Below are 18,483 nucleotides of genomic sequence, written 5' to 3'. Positions count from 1 at the left end.
TCTCCCTCCCATCTCTCCCCCTCCTTCCACTGAGAAAGCAAGAAGAACTAAACCTGTTACAAACATGTATAGTCAAACAAAAATAAATTCTTGCATTGGCCACACTCACTCTATTCCCTCCCTCTCCCTCTACTGTCCCTCAACAGATATGCCTGTTAGCCCTCAGAGGCCATCACTTCTATCTAGATAGAGGGGGGCAGCATGTTTCATCCTCAGTCTTCTGGAATTATGGTTGGTCATTATGTTGATGACAATGCCTAATTAAGTACTGCAAAGTTGTTTGTCTTTAAATATTGTTCTTATTGTATAAATTGTTCTCCTTGTTCTGCTCACTTCACTCCGCATCAGTTCACACAAGTCTTCCCAGGTTTCACTGAAACCATTCCCTGCATAATTTCTATAGCACAATAGTATTCCATCACATACAGATATCATAACTTGTTCAACCATTCCCTACAAATGGGTACTCCCTCTCCCTCTTAGTTTCCAATTGTTTTCCACCACAAAAAAGAGCAGTTATAAATATTATTGTACATGTGGGCTTTCTCCCTCTTTCTTTGATATGTTTGAGATACAGACAAGTAAACAGTATTGCTGTGTCAAAGGGTATGCAGAGTTTAATAGCTTTTGGGGCACAATTCCAAATTTCTTTCCAGAGTCGCTGGACCAATATTCGTAGCTCCACCAATAGTACATTAACATACCTGTTTTCCCACAGTTCCCTCAGCATGTGTCATTTTCTTTTTTTTTTTCCCTCAACTTTGCCAGTCTGATGAATATAAGGTGGTACCTTAGAATTGTTTTAATGCGCATTTATCTGATTATTAGTGATTTAGAACATTTTTCTGTATGGCTTTGGATAGCTTCCTCGCTTCCCTCTTGCCCCCAATATTCTTCAAACTCAAACTTTAAGCACTCTATAATCATTCACTGTTGCTATTGCTGCTGGCTGAGAAAAGGAAAAAAAATAAAGCTACACGTACCATGTAATAGCCAGGAAGCAGCTTCTGCAGGAACTCTGCTTCCTTGTGCATCACAGTCTTAATGATGAACTCATCGTCACTAGTGACATAGAAGAGGGAGCCACTGGCACCTGGGTTGGAAAGTTCAATCAGTGGTTCGTTGCACAGGGAATACTAGGAAGCAAAGAAAAGAAATGGAAAAGTCACAGGTGGCAGGACTGGAAGGAAACTCTGGTAGATGACAGGAATTCAGGTGAGACAAGCAGGTACACTCCATTTGAAACCATGTTTAGTATGGCTGAACCTGTAAAAAACATTATTAAAGTTCTAAAAGGCAAATCTTTTCCTTGAGTTTTAAGGTGCTAAAATAGTTGAGAGTAAATACTATTGTAATTAATAATTACTATCAAGCATTAATGTACCATGACACAAACATGTGCACACACATAAAATCAAAGGTTATCAGAGTTAGGAGAGCCCTCAGAGAACATTTAAGGTCAGTTTTTCATAAAGTCCCACTCTCATGCCTTATTAGCATCTAGCTGATTCCGGGTTCCTGAAGGCTTCATGTAAGAGTCTATTGCTCAAGTACCAGCTTAAATTTGGGCAGGTTTATTAACACAAGTTAATTTTTGGCTACAACAATTCACTGAACTGTCTACAACACAGTTGTGAAACAGTCATGATCTAATTAGAATACCTGTACTGCTGAAAACATGGATTCTCAAAAAAAAAGAAATATGCCTATAATGTATTTTTATATAATCTGCATAAATTTAACATTCCATGAGATCTGTGATCTCATGGATAATGGGTACAATGACCATAACCCATGCAGTGCCATTTCTGTTATTAGCTGTTACTGTTCATCCATTTCAGCCATGTGTGACTCTTTGTGACCCCATTCTGGATTTTCTTGGCAAAGATACTGGAGTGATTTCCCATTTCCTTCTCCAGCTCATGTTATAGATGAGGAACTGAGGCAAACAGGGTTAAGTGACTTGCCCTGGGTCACAAAGCTAGTAAGTATCTGAGGCCAGATTTGAACCTGGGAAGATGAATCTTTCTGTGCTACCCAATTGCCCCTATTTTTGTTATATACTCCCACAAATATTCCACTGAGGGTTTACCCAACGTGCTGGGGGGTGTCCTCATGTTCTTTTGACAGTACATAGATATTCATGGAGTACATCTGCTGTTTATTAGTTATCCCTTGCTCTCATTATATGATCTATGCATCTTAGTGTATTTGTATACCTCAAACCTAGCACAATGCCTGACACATAGTATATGCTTAATAAGTACTTCTTGACTGATTTGACTCTTATAATGACACTGTAAGCTAAGTACTATTATTATCTCCACCTTACAGATGAAGATACTAAAGGTCATTGTGGCTAGGTAACTTGTCCATGGTCACATGGCTATCAGGGTTAGAACTGGATTTTAACTCAGGTCTTCTGACCCTGGACCCCATATCCTAATGACCATTATTATACTGACTACCTTCTTATAATCTGTTCTGCAACATAGCTATTATACGATGGATATATATTTATTGTACAGTAGTACAGGTGTATGTATCTTATCCTTCTTGCTAGAGTGTGCTAGAATGATCATCCATTAATTGCCTATCTTCTTACTCAGGCCTGTGCTTTGTGCAGAGTAGGTGCTTAAAAATGGCTGCCGAAAGAATAAGTGAATGAACAATTCAAAATAAATATCGAAAGTAATGGAAAGGAAACAATTGTGAAGTTCCCTAGATTTATGATAAGCATAACAAAATTATGAATAGCAGTGGAACTACTTAGGAAAGTAGTAAAATTATTTTTCCCTTGGACTAAGGAGATGGCCCCTAAAAATTTGTCTGTATTTGGGCAGAATCTTTCCTAAACGGGCTAAAAAAGAGATTCCAACTGCTTCATTTTAAGTTTCAAACTTCTGAAATACCCTGTACCCATGGGCTCTAACAGCTCAGGTGATCTTTCAAGCTTATAGAATCATACAATGTCAGAGCTGAAAGAGCCTCTACAACACAAAACAGAGCCAGAAGGATATCTAATCCAACTCATTTAAAGAGAAGGAACCATCTCGAATTACTATTTAGAAAGGCTACCAGGATAATACTCTTAGTAGAGATGCCTGAAAGTCCTTTTTAATCCTTTCCCTTACGGATCCTTATAGTAATATGCTTAGGTTAGTTGTTGGTGTCCTCAAAAGGAGGACTAAGGCAGGTTTATTTCTCAGATTCCCAATTTCTTTCACATTCCCAACTACAGAATCCCAGAGTCTTGTCCATAACACTGCATTAGGGGTTGTGCTGAACAATACAGTATTTCCCACCATTTCTGTAAAACTTAATTGGCTCTATAGCAACACATGCCACCCAAAAGGCAGCAGCTTGTACCTTCGTGGGCCCAAAAGTTAGACAGCTGCCTCTGGATATATCTTGGGCTTTTTTCCAAAAATTTTCCTAGATTCCTGAGTTGGAAGAGGTACATACACAGCAAACTCTCAATGTATAAATGAAAGGACAGGGGGTCGGGGCGGAAAAGATATCAGGAACAAACAATCCATCCACATGTCAACCAAAGTGACAAGAGACCCGGATGGCCAGAGGAACAGAAACTGGATTTTGGGGGATTGCTTAAAGGGAAGGAAAAGAATAAATGCCAAGGACTCAATCCACACAACTCATTAAGCACTCCTTAGTTTGTACTGAAAACAGCTCACGGCACTACATGGATTAACAAGCTAGGACTTCATCTACTTAATCATCTCATGCATCATTAAAGAGATGTACTGCTGGGGCAGGCAAGAGCTGACAAGAGAAGGGCTGCAAATCAGAGTGGTGACCTTTCTGAGGCAGGAAGGCGTGGGTCTTTCCCCCAAATCTGTAACCACTATCATCAAAATGGCAACTAGCCTTTCCTGCTACACAGATGGGACACAGACTCTCTTTCTCTTCTAAATCAGTTATCATATGAGACTTGGCTTTATTCTTTAGAGCCTTAGTCCTCATCAAGTCCGGTTTTTATGCACACCCACATCTGTTCAAAGGAAAAGCATTTCTGCGGTGACAAGTTCACGGTTTCCCCCTTCTTTTATAGAAAGGACAGACAACTTCATCTTAATGTCTTGCCCCAAAGACTTTCTCTGAGCCAGGGCAGGTTTGGTTGAATGGGGCAGAAGGTCCCAGAACCTGGCCAGTGATATCCAACAGGAACCTATTGCAAACTGAAGAAGCAGGTTAAACAGTAGTCTTCTGCTTAGCACTGATGATCCTGACTTCATGGCTGAAGGAGCCTTTCCATCTCAGGGGTTACAATGCAGTTCTTCCCTCCTTACCACACAGCATTAGAGGAAGGAGTTGTGCCCCTCATCTGTGAATCTATCTTCCAAGCAGCTCTTACTCCACTGCCATCTTTCATCAGCTACTATGCTGTCTCCCAAGATTTCCTAAACTGTAATGTACTAACAATGCACTTAAAAAAAAAAAAAGATTTCTTGATATATGTGATTTTTGTATCTCAGTAATTTCTGGACATTCTTTCCCCTATCTCTCCCCACCCCCATCAAGTTGAAACCTCCCTAGTAACAAAGAAAAAAGTTAAAGAAACACAAAACCAAAAAATTACCAAAAATCCAAACCCAAACAAACAAAACCCCGAAATAATGACTATTTGCTAACATAGTCCTCAAACTCTCTGCAAAGAAAATGGAACTATCAGTTAACTTGAAAGAACCTATTAGGAAACTTAGTGAGGAGAAGAGCCCCCCATCTAGGCAGCCAGCTACCGGTCAAGCCATCTGCACATCCACACTCTCCACCCACAACAATGCATGTGTGTGTGTGTGTGTGTGTGTGAAAAAAATAAAAACATATATTATACATATGTATACACACACACACACACAAGCCAGATAGCCTTCTTTTCTTTACCATGGTTACTGCTACCTCCTATCTCATCCCTCATGTCTTATTGGTTATAAATTGGCAAAGGGAAAGAGCGAATGAAGGCTATGCAGACACAAGCAGGCAGGAATTGGCAACCTTTTCAAAGCAACATGGCAAGTCTTAACTCTTTTATTATTTCAACCAAGAGCAGATATTCAATTCAAATGCAAATACACCCTGAGAAAGGATCCACTTTAAGTTCTAATCAACTAACACTTCGGTCAGAGAGAGGGGAGGGCAAGTAATTGAGGAGAGGTCTGGTAAAAGGAAGAGGGGGAGGGGCAACTAGGTGGCACAGTGGACAGAGTACCGGCCCTAGATTCAGGAGGACCTAAGTTCAAATCTGGCCTCAGACACATAACACTTACTAGCTGTGTGACCCTGAGCAAGTCACTTAACCCCTACGGCCCCCCCCCAAAAAAAAAGGAAGAGGGGGAGCAACAGGAAGAATAAAAAGGAGAACTAACAGGAAAGATAAGAGGTGATAAAAGGCCCACAGAACACATAATATGAAAGCTGGAAAGGACCTAAGGTCACAAAAGTTAAAAATAATCTAGATCAGGGGTTCTTAACCTGAGGTCCATAGACAGATTTCAGGGAAATGATGAATTTGGTTGGGAAAAAAATTACATCTTCATTTTCACTAACCTCTAACTGAAATTTAGCATTTTTTCAACTACTTAGAAAAATTATTCTGAGAAAGGGTCCATAGGCTTTGCCATATTGCCAAAAGGGTCCATATCACAATCAAAAGTTATTGAGTGCCTACTATATATCAGCACTGTGCTAAGTGCTGGTAATGCAATAAGAGGCAAAAGATACTTCCTGCCCTCAAGGAGCTTACAATCTAATGGGGGAGACAACATGCAAACAAATATGTACAACAAAGCATATACATCCCAAATGCCTAAAAAACAAAACAAAACAACAACAACAACAAAGAACAACAAAGCATATACAGAATATATGGGAAATGACTATTGGAGGGAAGGTACTAGAATTAAGAGGGTTGGGGAGGGTTTCCTGTAGAAGGTAGGACTGATTTTAGGTGGGACTTAAAGGAAGCCACAGAGGTCAGTAATCAGAGTGGAAGAAGAAGATCAGTCCAGGCATGGGGACAGCCAGGACACAAGAAATAGAATGTCTTGTTTGTGAAATAGCCAGAAGGCCAGTGTCACTAGATCAAAGAGTATGTGTCAGGGAGTAAGGTGTTTAAGAAGACTTTACAGGTAGGAAGGGGCTAGGTTATGAAGGGCTTTGAATGGCAAACAAAGCAGTCTGTATTTACTCCTGGAGGCAATAGGAAACCACCAGTTGGGGGGAGGGGGCAACTGTGACATGTGTACCTTCACTTTAGGAAAATTATTTTAATGGCTGGAAGATGGACTGGAGTGGGAACAAACCTGAGGCAGGCAGACCCAGGCTATTACAATAATTCATGTGTGAGATGATGAGATCCCTGATATAGGCTAATTCATTTACTTCCTCTATTTTACAGATGAGGAAATTGAAGCCCAAAGAAGTGAACAATTGCAGGGGTAGGGAGAAAACATTTTTGCTGACTTAAAACATTTGGAAGGCTGTTGTATGGAAAAGATCAGACCTGTGTGCTTGGTTAGGTAGAATTAGAACCAATGGGCAGAAACTTTCCACCAAAAACAGAGTAATTAGTTTCCCAACCTTTGAAGTAACATGAGACTCATGCTTGTGGTAGGAGTAGGACTAAATTAACTCTGAGGTCCCTTTCAACCCTGAGATTCTTTGATTTTATAAAAAGACTTGCCCAAGTTCACAATGATCATTGGTGATCTATCAAGTAGAGGCATAAGAACAGAATAAATGGATTTTTTTGAAGCACCTTCCAACTCTACGGCTGAATTTTTGGCTAGTTCAAACTATGTCCTATAAGCAATGACATTAGATGACCAAAGCTAAGTATCTGACTTTATAATTTTCCTTAGGTCTGTTTGGCTCCTGGCCACCATGCCTTAAAAATTATCTGCTAGCCCATATTCTATGTACTTTTCCACCAAAGTTGTGGGATAAACCAGCTGGGGAAAAAAACAATGGTCTCCTCAGCTTAGAAATGACCAAGATGGATTCAGACCACATCAATGCCATGCAAAAACAAAAGAAAAATCTCAAGCATTCATTACCTACCAAATAGTCATCAGGACGAATACCAAAGAGCTCTCGGAAATACCGAAAAGCCACAGGTGCATAGGTTTTGAATCTGAAGTCAGCATAGTGATGGGCAGGAGTGAGGTTACTTCCTTCACTGTGTGGAAAGGACGAAAGGCAGAAAAGTGTGTGAACTGGCATTAATGTTATCTACTACTTCATTTCACTCTCATTCAAATTCTGATATTATATCCTCCCAACCTCAAAGAGAAAGCCACTCAAAGTACGTACGGTACCTTAACAAAATCACACAATCATTACAAAAATGAGAATCATATCCTAGAACATTTGAACTGGGAAGGGCCTTAAGATTAAGGAACTTTATAACTAGAAGGCCTCTTAGAACAAAAACATCAGAGGTGAAAGAAGTCTTAGAATACCGAATGTTTATGGGTCAGATCAAGTCTATCTTCCTTGTTTTAAAGACGGAGAAACTGAGATCCAAAGAGGAGAAATAACTTGCCCAACATCCAAAGCTATGGGGATGAATGATGCCAGGAAGAAAAGAATAATGTTGTTTTTAGGGTCTGTATTTTGTGAAAGCAGTGGAGAAGAGATCTCATTCTAATGTCAGAATGGTCTCAACTTGAATTATTATGAAAGTGAAGGTACTGTAGGCCTTCTAATCCAATCCAACAAACATTTATTAACTGCCTGTTACGTGCGAGGCACTGGGGATGGAAAGACAAAAACTAAACAGTTCCTGCTCTCAAAAAATTTATTCTCCTGAGGAGTAAGAGATTTTCAGCTGGAAGGAATCCAAGAAATCATGTAGTTCAATCTCCTCATTTCACAGAAGAGAAAAGTGAGAGGTTACGTGACTGGCCAATGGTCACAGAAGCAATAAATGGTAAAGCTAGGATCTTAACCTAGGTCTTGTGATACAACCTTACATATAAGAAAATAGTAAGTAAAATAGGTAATTATTTAGTATGAGGGCAGTAACTAGAGCAGCTGTTGGGGGTTGGAGGCAGCAGAGGGACACAGGAAAGGACTGATGTAGGAGGTGGCAATGAAGATATGCTCTGAAGTCCACCAGGACTGTTACAAGGCAGAGGGAAGAGGGAGTGCATTCTAGATTTCTAGAATGAATGAGGCACCACTTGCACAAAAACTTACGGAGGTGAAAGGCTGAATGTTATGTCCAGGGAACAGCCATCACGCAAGTCTATTTAAAATGAGGTGTGTGATGGAGACAAAGAGAAGGATTGGACCTGGGACCTCATTGTTTATAGGCAACTCCTGGGTGAGAAAATAGCCTCGGTCAATGGAAGTTAATGCACTTTTTCTGCAGCTTAGAGAGTTGCCTAGAGTAGTGAGAGGTTAAGTGACTTGTCCAGGGTCACAAAGCAGATAGGTTTCAGAGTTAAGGCTTGAATCCAGGTCTCATTAGCTTTGAGGCCGCTCTTCATCTACTGTAGTTACTGCCTCTCAAGAGAAAGGATAATATAAAAAAAGTCAGGGGAGGTAAATGTGAGCCAAAATGTGCACGGCTGTAAACATTAGTCTGAGGATTTTGCATGGTATCTTAATAGGCAAGAGGGAACCTTTCAGAGAGTGCTGTTATTCTAGGTCTTTGAAGTAGGAATGAGCCAATGAGGGCTGGGATGGATAGCATCTTTATTATTCTCTTCCTGGTGCTTCTGGCAAAGTATCCATGCACATATAGGCCTTAGTTCCTAGGCCTGGTCTAAGCCTGTCCCTAGCACCTCAAGGTGATACAGAAATAGGCCATGGAATAATATCAGAGAAGACAAAAGGGGGATGGGACATACTGGACACCTGACTGCTGCTTGAGGTAAGTGGTCAAAAGCCTCCAAGGCCACAAAGCTAAAAAGGGTCTCAGAGGCCTAGTCTGTAACAGCTGTGAAAACCTTTCAAAGCTGTCCTTCCTTTAGGATTACTGTTAAGGATAATACTGCATATCACCCCAATCTATGAGACTAACTAGAGGTAGTTTAGGGGGTAGGTTAGAGGAACAGGAGTGTTTTTCATATTCTTAACCATTGTTTCTACCTACTAAGAAGTACGGACTCCAGGAATCCCTTGGCTTCCTCCCCACTTTCAGCCCACCACACATGCATTTCCAGAGCTATACCTGGGGAAAAAGATGCTCTCCACCACATAAAAATCCTGCATGAGGACATCTCTCTCTGGTTTGGAGCTCAGGTTGCCTACAGTGTAGCCAATTCCTAACTGGATGGCCCCCCGAAGAGTAGAGGAGGTGGTCTGTGGGAAAGCACAACAAAGTCACTACCCCCTTTTATTTCTTACAATCTCACAATCCTGAAGGGTCAACCCTAACACTCAACTTCATAGGATGACTCGGGGAGGTACAGTGGGTTCAACTCTGCCAACTACAAATTAGCATGAGTTCAGTTTTGGTGCTGGTTTCGAGAGAATAGTAATTTGTATAAACATCCAAATTACCTTGGTTTCTATAGTCACGTAATAATTTGCATTTATACTAGGAGACATTTTTTATATAATTTATGGATTCTAATCAATATAGTTACCACATTACCTTACACTGTGTATGGTACTTCAAACAATTTTTGGTGATCATATTTTTCATTTTATTTTTATTCTCAATATCTCTATGCAGCAGTTAGAAAAGGGAAAGCTAAAGGAATCTAGAGAGGAAAACTTGAGTTACCTAAGTAAAATTAATACCTGGGTATACAGCCTATGTCTCTTGATTTCTAGGCCAAGGTTCTTTCTCTTAGGTTTCTCCTTTTGTTGTCTAGTAGTTAGATAATAAGCTTGCAGAGCTTTGAGACCACTTCAAACCAGATCATTATCAAGTCCTTATTCAGCGTTATACGATAATAAAGATTTCACAACCAATGCTGCCAGAATCTAAAAGAGCATAAGTCTTGCCATATTGGGGACTTTTCCCCTTCTAATAGCTTAAACTGAGATATGTAGGAGATTGCATGAATTTTAAGGCAGATCAATTGTAACACACTAATTAATCATCTCATACTATGATGAAACTCAAAGATATGTCTGAAAGACATCTAGAAATCTGAAATCCTGTCATAGTTCTGCCTAAATTCAAGTACTAATGCTAAAATGAGAAAATGCTGAACTCCTGGCTGGTCTGGATTAGTAATTCCTTTTATTTAAGGATTCTGAACTAAAAAAGACTCTCTTAATGATTTGTTTCTGTATAAGGGAATTTATGCAGTTCATATTTCATGGCCCTTTATAGTTTATAAAAAAAAAAAACTTTCCTCACAACCACCTCAGGAGGTAGGCTGTGTAAGTACCATCTCTATTTTGCCAAAGAAGGAAAGTGAGGCTCTGAGAGGGAAAGGGACTTAGGCTCACAGAGTGGTTAATAGTGAAGGTGGAATCTGAAACTTGGCTTTGTCTCCCAAGTTCCTTCTGTTATGCCATACTGCCACCCAGAGATCCATGCCTGTATTACAGAGCTACTCATGATCTTGGTTATATCCAAGGTCTCTCTTTGATAGAGCTGAGGAAATTTATTTCTAGAGACCAGACTGGTTACTTTGAGCAAGGGAACGGCCTCTGTCTGCATCACCAATCTCCAGCATTTTCTTTTCATAGAATTATATTATCTTAAAGTTGGAAGGAACCTCAGAGGTTCTTTGGTATAATCCCTAACCTTAAGCAAGTAGGAATCTCCTATGCAGCATTCCCAACAAGTAGTCATCTACCTCTGCTTGAGGATCCTCAGAAAGTGAAAACATTAACTCATGAGGCAGTCCTTTATTCCAAAACTTTTGGAAATTTCTAATTATTGGAGAGTCTTTTTTCATTTTGAGCCAAAGTCTGCCTCTCTAACTTTCCCCCAGTGTTGCCTAATCCTTCTTCTACATAAACTAATTCACTTCCTTTACGTGCCCTCTGAAGTGTTCTGTTCTCAAGCTAATCCTCCTAGTTCCTGAAACTGATTTTCACATGGCCCAGTTTCCAATCTTCTCACCATTCTGACTGCTTTCCTCCAATCATGATTCAGACTGTATGCACCCTTCCTAAAATGTGCTGCCTAGAACTGGACCTGATATTCCAGAAGGCATCTGATCAGAGCATAGGACAGGAATGATCACCTCCTTTTTGGTCACCATATCTATATTTCTTTACCATTCATCTTCTTCAATTTCTCATTGGGATAAATTTCATATCCAATCCCAAAGTCAATGAATTCAAATTGGTGGTAGAACCTTTTTGTAGGTGGTTTCTCCAGAAGCATCAACTCCCCGATGACCTAACTTCTTCCCGTGTCCACTGGATTGTCCAGACAACATTGGAGACTGGAAAAGGAGGAGAAAGTAGAGGGATATGTTAAAAATCATTGAAAAATCATCTTGGTGCAAGACAGTGACTGGTTTGCCAGAAGGGTGCTGACCCTTTCACAAGTAACATGTTCAGGTGCCTCTGTTTTTTTGATATGCTAGTAGGTAAAGTTATGATGAGGGAATATTGACTCAAAGGGTGAGGAAACACCAACTTTCAAAACCAGGAAAGGCAGGGATGTGCGCCAACTCTCACAACAGGGGCAGGCCCCACTGACTCTTCTTGGTAGGGGGTGGGTGGGAGTAAAGTGTTCCTCTGTTTAAATTTGGAAAGAGATCATGGGAGGCAAACATTCTTGAAAGCAGCACTGAGATAGTATGGAGATGGATGACCAGCCCACATGCCCCTGAAAATAGGATCATGAAACATCTTTAGCAAAACAGGCTGTCAACTCCTCTGGAGTAGATTATAGACTGGAAATGTCCTAGAACTCAATTCAAAGAAACATTTATCAAATGCCTACTGTGTGCCAAGCAATATGCTAAGTGCTAGGAGATAAAGTTTAGATTAGAATGGAATGTACAGTCTAATAAGTGAATACATCACCTAACGTATGTGTATATGTATATGTGTGTATATATAGATATAATATCTATATATACACACACACATATCCTTAATGCACATCCATTAATTAATTAAAGATCATTTATTAAGCACATATTATGCATCAGACATTATGCTGCCGGCTGTGTATACAATTACAAAGACTTATACTATAATCCCTACTCTAAAAGAGCTAGCATTCTACCAGCGAGATGACAGGCACATATAGAAATATATGCAGAATAAATATAAAGAGAACAAATACAAATAAATACAAAATAGTTAAACCCTGGGTAGTTTGAGAGGAAAGCTTCCTGGAGAAAGGAATGCTTAAGCCAAGTCTTGACAGAAGAGGAATTTTATGAGGTACAGGTGAGAAGAGAGGGCATTCCAAGCATAGGTTAGTGAGTGTAAAGGTGTGATGAGGGGAGACAAGAGTGCCATATAAGAGGAACAAATTTGTCATAGACAAGGCAGCAAATGTGGCTGGGTCACAGAGTGCTGGACAGGGAATAATGTACAGTGAGCCTGGAAAGGTAGCTTAGGGCCAGGTGGTGAAGGTCTTGGAAATACTTGGCAGAGAAGTTCCTATCTGACTCTGGGGAAGTATAGAACCACCACATTTTGGTAGAGGAATGACCAGATCAGATCTGCACTATGGAAAATCACTTTGGCAGCAGTGTGGAAGATGCACTGGAGTTAAAAGACCTGAAGTAGGGAGACCAATTAGGAGGCTATTGTAATAATCTAGGAGAGAGGTGGTGAGGGGCTGAACACCAAGGTAGTAACTGTGAGCAGAGAGAAAGCGTCAGATTCAAGAGATGTTGTAGAGGTAGAAATAGCAAGATTTGGTAACTGACTACACAAGGTGAGGGAGCCTGAGGAATCCAGGTTATGAATTTGAAGGAATGAAAGAATGGTGGGGCATTTGACAGAAATAGGAAAGTTTTTTTTGGGGGGGGAGGAGGTTGAGTATGTCACATAGAACATGTATGTTAGAGAAGTGTTTAACTGAACCAGCCGCCAGACGAACCTTCAGAAAGTTCTGATTGGGGGTTGGCTCAGTTCCAAAAGGTGCCCTAAATATTTCTTGGTAGCCTCCGGCAGCACTGTGAAAGAGAAACATAGCAAACTAGGTGCTGGATCTCTTAAATCCCAGCCTAATCTCATTGATTTGTCTGCCACTATGGTGACACTTTCGGAGAATCATAGTAGGTTGGTATTTACCATATTTTTTCATTATAATGTAAGCCATCCCACTGCCCAACCTCTCAAAATCTGGTTTCTATAAAGCCTGAATGTGACCCATGATCAATATTATTTTCCACTGTATACCTACACACACACACACGAATGTTCTGATCTTTGATTTTATCAATGTGGAAAACTCCTTGGTATGGATAGTTTAAAGACTGCCCAGGGCACCGAGAAACTAAGAGACTTGCCCAAGGACACGTGGCAGATGTCAGAGGAAGAACTGGAACCCAGATTTTTGACTCTCAAAGCTGGCTGGCATTCTATCTACAATATGACTACCTATTCCTTCTCTCACTATTCCTTCCCCCCTCTTTTTTGGCCCAGCCTTGTGATTTCTTTGGCACAGGAAACTGGGTGAGGACATTTTCTCTACTACAGCACAATGACAACTTCATTCTTTAACTTACAGTCTTAGAGAGTGTCCTGGATCTCTGAAAAATTAAGTAACTTGCCTAGGGTCATACAGCCAATATAGTCAGAGGCTAGACTTAAACAGAGGCATAGGGAACCCCCTCTAATAGGGCAGAGAGATACCTCTGCAACTTACAGTCCTAGAGACTTGCCCAGAGCACTGAGAGGTTAAGTGACTTGCTTAGCATCACACAGCTAGTGATCTGTAAGTCAGAATCAGGGCTTGAACCCTGATCTTCCTGGCTCTAAGGCTAACTCTATATCCACTCTGTTAGGGAGAGTAAAACACAATTATTAACTCTTTTACACACTAGAGTATCATTCTGTATCATAATTAGAATCAACCATAGAATCTTAGCATTGAAAGGCACTTGAAAAAGTCAGAGTCTGCCTCTTCTCCCTAATCATAAGTCCCTCTTTAGAACATCTCTACTTAACAATCAGCCAGCCTCTGCTTATAGACCTCCAGTGATAGGGAATCTCTATTTCTTGAGGGAGCTCATTTCACTGTTGGACAACCATAACTTCTGGCAAGGTTTTTCTTATACCAAGATAACATCTATATCTTGGCAACTTTCCCCCACTGCTTCCAGTTCTGTCCTCTAAGGCCTAACAAAACAAATCTAATCCCTCTTTTAAATGACAGCCCTTCCAGTATTTCAACATGGCCAAGCCTTCTCTTTCCAAGATGAAATATTTGTGGTTCCTTCAACTTACCCTTTTATGTCCAGGTTGTGAGTCTACTCACAATCATGGTGGCCTTTAATAGGATGTCATCCAATTTATCAATGTCTTTTCACAAATGTAGTATCTAGGGCAGAGTACAGTGGAACTAGTACTTCTTTTACTCGAGTGTAGATACTCTATTCTTCAATGTAGATTAAGAATGCATGAGGTTTTGACTGATATGTCACATTGTTGATTTATATCAAGCTTAAAGTCTAATAATAATAATGATGATGATGATTAGCATTTATGTAGAGCCTACTATGTGCCAAGCACTGAGCAAGCACTTTACAAATACTGTCTCATGTGATCTTCACAAAACCTTGTAAGGTAGGTGATATTAACCCCATTTTGTAGTTGAAGAAACTGAGGCAAACAGAGGTTAAGTGATTTGCCAAGGGTAACACAACTTGTAAATGTCTGAGGCTTGACCTGAATAAGTCGTCCTGACTCCAGGCCCTGATTCTATCTAGTGCGTCACCTACCGGCCACTAAAATTCCCAAGTCTTTTTCCATATGAACTGATGATTATCTATACCTCCTATATTCTGTACTTCTATAGTTGACTTTTTAAAAATCACAGGTGTAGTTTACATTTACCTCTACTAAATCTCATCTTATTTGATCTGTCTCATAATTCTGGCCCCATAGTTCTTGATCTGGGGGCCATCTTTATTTTGAGGGGTCCACAAATCTATATGCAACAATTATTGTCATTTTCTAAGACACATTTTCCCAGTGACACAGTTAGTACTGGAGCTGGGATTCAAATCCAGGTCTCCTGATTCCAAGTCCAACACTCTTTCCAACATACCACACTGCCTCTACCTCCTTTACCATGTTAATCTGTCTCTAGTCTTGGTCAAAAGAACAGAAGTACAGAATAATTATCCAGAAATCCTACAAAGGAACTGTTTGAAAGACTAGTCATTAATGATTTCATGTCAATCTGGAAGGAGTTTTATATGGAATGGTCTAGGGATCTGTGTTTGGGACTATTCTCTCTAAAATTTTGGTCAATTACTTGATTATAGTCATCAGTGATATTCATCAAATTTATATGACAAAACTAGGAGGAGAGTTAACATGTTAGATGACAGAGTCAGAATCCAAAAAAGATCTCAACAGGCTAAAATTGTAGGCTATTGAATAAAACCATTAAGATGGAATTTAGGAAAGGTAACTATAAAGTTATTTAGATATCAGGATGTCAGAATTGGAAGAGATCTTACACAAGATAAAAAAAATAACTTCGTAGTGGTACAATATGGAAGAAGCTTGGCTAGATAGCGGTTCTTCTGAAACCAATCTGGAGGTTTTAGTGGACTGCAAGTTCAGTATGTTAATACTGACACAGCAGTCAGTACTGTGACACTGTAGCCAAAAAAAAAAATCTGATCTTAAGATGCATTAAGTGAAACAGTTTCCAGGACTAGGGAAGTGAAGGTTCCACTGTACTCCCTGCTCTGGTCTGACCACATCCATAATACTGTGTACAGTTCTAGGTACTATATTTAGGAAAGATATGATATGGTGGAATGTACCCAGAGGAGATTAACTAGGGTGGTGAAAGGCCTCAAGATCATGCCATAATTAAAACTGTCTGAAGGAAGTAGGGACATCTTGCCTGGAAAAGAGCAGACTTAGGGGGGAAAGACAGCTATCTTCAAGTATTTGAAAGGCTGTCATTTGGAAAAGGGATAGACTTGCTCTGCCTGGCCCCCAAAAGATGCCAGGAAACACTTGAAAAAACTGGCACTATCCAAAAGAGGAAGAGACTACCTCTGGGGATGGCAGTTCCTTCCATGAGAAGTCCAGCAAAGAATGGATGACCATTTGTCAGATTTATTACATAGGGAATTCTTGTTCAGGTACAGGTTGGACTAGATGGCCCCTGAAATCCCTTTCCAATTCTGAGATTCTGTCAGGGAATGTTGGGGCCATGATTCAAATTCAGGCCTTTTGACCCCAAATCTAGCACTCTCTTGTCTATACTAGAGTTTCATTTCCACTGCTAGTAATTTATTATGGTATATACTAGAATGATGATATGATGAAAGGGAAGAAGGGAGGGAGGGAGGAAGGAAAGGTGGAAGAGAGAAAAGGAGGAAGGAAGGACCGATTTACTGATTGCCTATATGTTCCAGGCACTGTACTGAGTGCTTTACAAATATTATCTCATTTGAGCCTCATGGTAATCTTGGGGGGTAGGTGCTATTATTATCCCCATTTACTTGAGGAAACTGAGACAGACAGTGATTAAGTGATTTGCCCAGGGTCACACAACTAATAAGAGTATAAGGACAAATTTGAATTCAGGTCTTTCAGACTTCAGACCCAGTGGTTTATCCATTGTATCACCAGCAGTGAGAATATTTTGGGAGCACTTCAGGGATAAGATGAGCTTGACGAGAATTTAGAAGCTATACTGTGTGGTAGTGAGGAAGAAGGATGAGGCCCTAGGTTGGAAAAATAACATATGAAGATTTAGAGGCTGGAGTGAAACCTTCCTCCAGTTTGTCCCTCCTCTAATCCAGGTACCACATTTAAATTTTGAAAACATACCTCTGGGTGACATCACTCCTCTATTCAACAGCCTTTAAATGGTTCATGGATGTATCAATTTCAAACACTCCAATCAATGCGACCTGTTCACTATTCCTCAAATGGAGACCACAATTTCTTGACTCTGCACTTTTGGTTCAGAATTCCTTCTACCTGGAATATCTCTCACTCATCTCTGTTCAAATCCTACCCCCGCCCCCAACGTTCAGCTCAGAGGTCACCCTCAGAGGTCCACAGAGTCCTCCCTGATAATCATTGCCAGAAGTGATCCTTAGAATTCCCAAGTATTTTTATAGATTCAGAGGTCATCTTGTCCAACAATCTTATTCACAAATTAGGAAGCTGAGGCCCAGACAGGTTAAGTAACTCAGGTCCTCTGACTCTAAGTATTAGGTTCTTAATTTCATTTTTCCTCACTAATGCATTTATTACACTATGCCTTGAATTATAGGCATATCTCTCGTAGACTAAGACTTGATGGCAGAGACTATGCATCAATCAATCAATATTTATTAAGTACCTATGATGTGCCAGGCATGGTGCTAGGAATGCAATAACGGGCAAAAGACAGTCTCTGCCCTCAAGGAGCTTACAATCTAAGAGGAGAGACAACATGCAAACAAACATAAACAAAGCAAACTATATACAGGATAAATGGTAAATAATTGATGGAGAGAAGGCACTGGAATTAAGAGGGATTGGGGAAGGCTTCCTGTAGAAGGTGAGATTTTAGTTGGGATTTAAGGGAAGTCATGGAGGTCAGTAGTCTGTGCAGATAAAGGAGTGTTCCAGGCATGGAAGACAGTCATAAAGAATGTCTATACCTGAGAAAACGGATCTTATTCACGGAACAGCCAGGAAGCCAGTGTTACTGGATTAGCGTCTGTGTTGGGGGGTAAGGTATAAGAAGATTGGAAAGGTGAGAGGGGGTTAAGTTATAAAATGCTTTCAATGTTAAATAGAACATTTCATATCTGATCCTGAAGGTGACAGGGAGGTACTGGAGTTTATTCAGTAGGAGGGTGACATGATTGGATTCGTGCTTTAGGAAAATCACTTTAGTGGCTGAATGGAGGATGGACTGGAGTGGGGAAAGCCTTGAGGCAGGCAGGCCCACTAGCAGACTATGTAATAGTCCAGACATGAGGTGATGAGGTTCTACACAAGACGGATGCAGGGTCATAAGAGAGAAGGGGGCATATTCCAGAGATACGGCAAAACTGAAATTGACAGGCCATGGCAAAAGATTGAATGTAGGAGGGTAAGAGACAGTGAAGAAGCCAGGATGACTCCCAGGTTGTGAGCCTGAGGGACTGGGAGAATGGTGTTGCCCTCTATGGTAATAGGGGAGATGGGAGTGGGAGGAGGCTTTAGGGGAAAAGATAACGCGTTCTGTTTTGGACTTATTAAGTTTAAAATTCTACTAGACATCCCGTTTGAGATATCTAAAAGGCAGCTGGAGATAAGAGACTACAGGACAGCAGAGAGTTTAGGGCAGGATAGATTTGAGAATCATTACATAACTTCTAGGGCTGTATCCCAAAGAAATCA

General features: G+C 40.4%; 1 protein-coding gene across 7 annotated transcripts in view; it reads right to left on the bottom strand.

Moving 5' to 3' along the window:
* The window catches only part of PIP5K1C (phosphatidylinositol-4-phosphate 5-kinase type 1 gamma), a 139,054-nt gene that overhangs the window by 46,847 nt on the left and 73,724 nt on the right, over positions 1-18,483 (bottom strand). For all 7 annotated transcript variants that reach the window (XR_002321122.2, XR_013486417.1, XM_020969193.2 and 4 more), the window contains exons 3-6: positions 11,295-11,384; positions 9,200-9,330; positions 7,081-7,198; positions 984-1,136 (exon numbers count right to left, since the gene is read on the bottom strand). Coding sequence is in view for 5 of the 7 variants with exons in the window: in XM_020969193.2 (XP_020824852.1) it covers positions 984-1,136; positions 7,081-7,198; positions 9,200-9,330; positions 11,295-11,384 (492 nt within the window). In the remaining 2 variants the exon portion in view is untranslated. The remainder of the gene's footprint in view (positions 1-983; positions 1,137-7,080; positions 7,199-9,199; positions 9,331-11,294; positions 11,385-18,483) is intronic.

Source organism: Phascolarctos cinereus, unplaced genomic scaffold (genome assembly GCF_003287225.1).
Source record: "Phascolarctos cinereus isolate Bilbo 61053 unplaced genomic scaffold, phaCin_HiC Scaffold_4;HRSCAF=312, whole genome shotgun sequence".
NCBI lineage: Eukaryota > Metazoa > Chordata > Mammalia > Diprotodontia > Phascolarctidae > Phascolarctos > Phascolarctos cinereus.
This window is presented reverse-complemented; position numbering and strand designations above follow the sequence as displayed.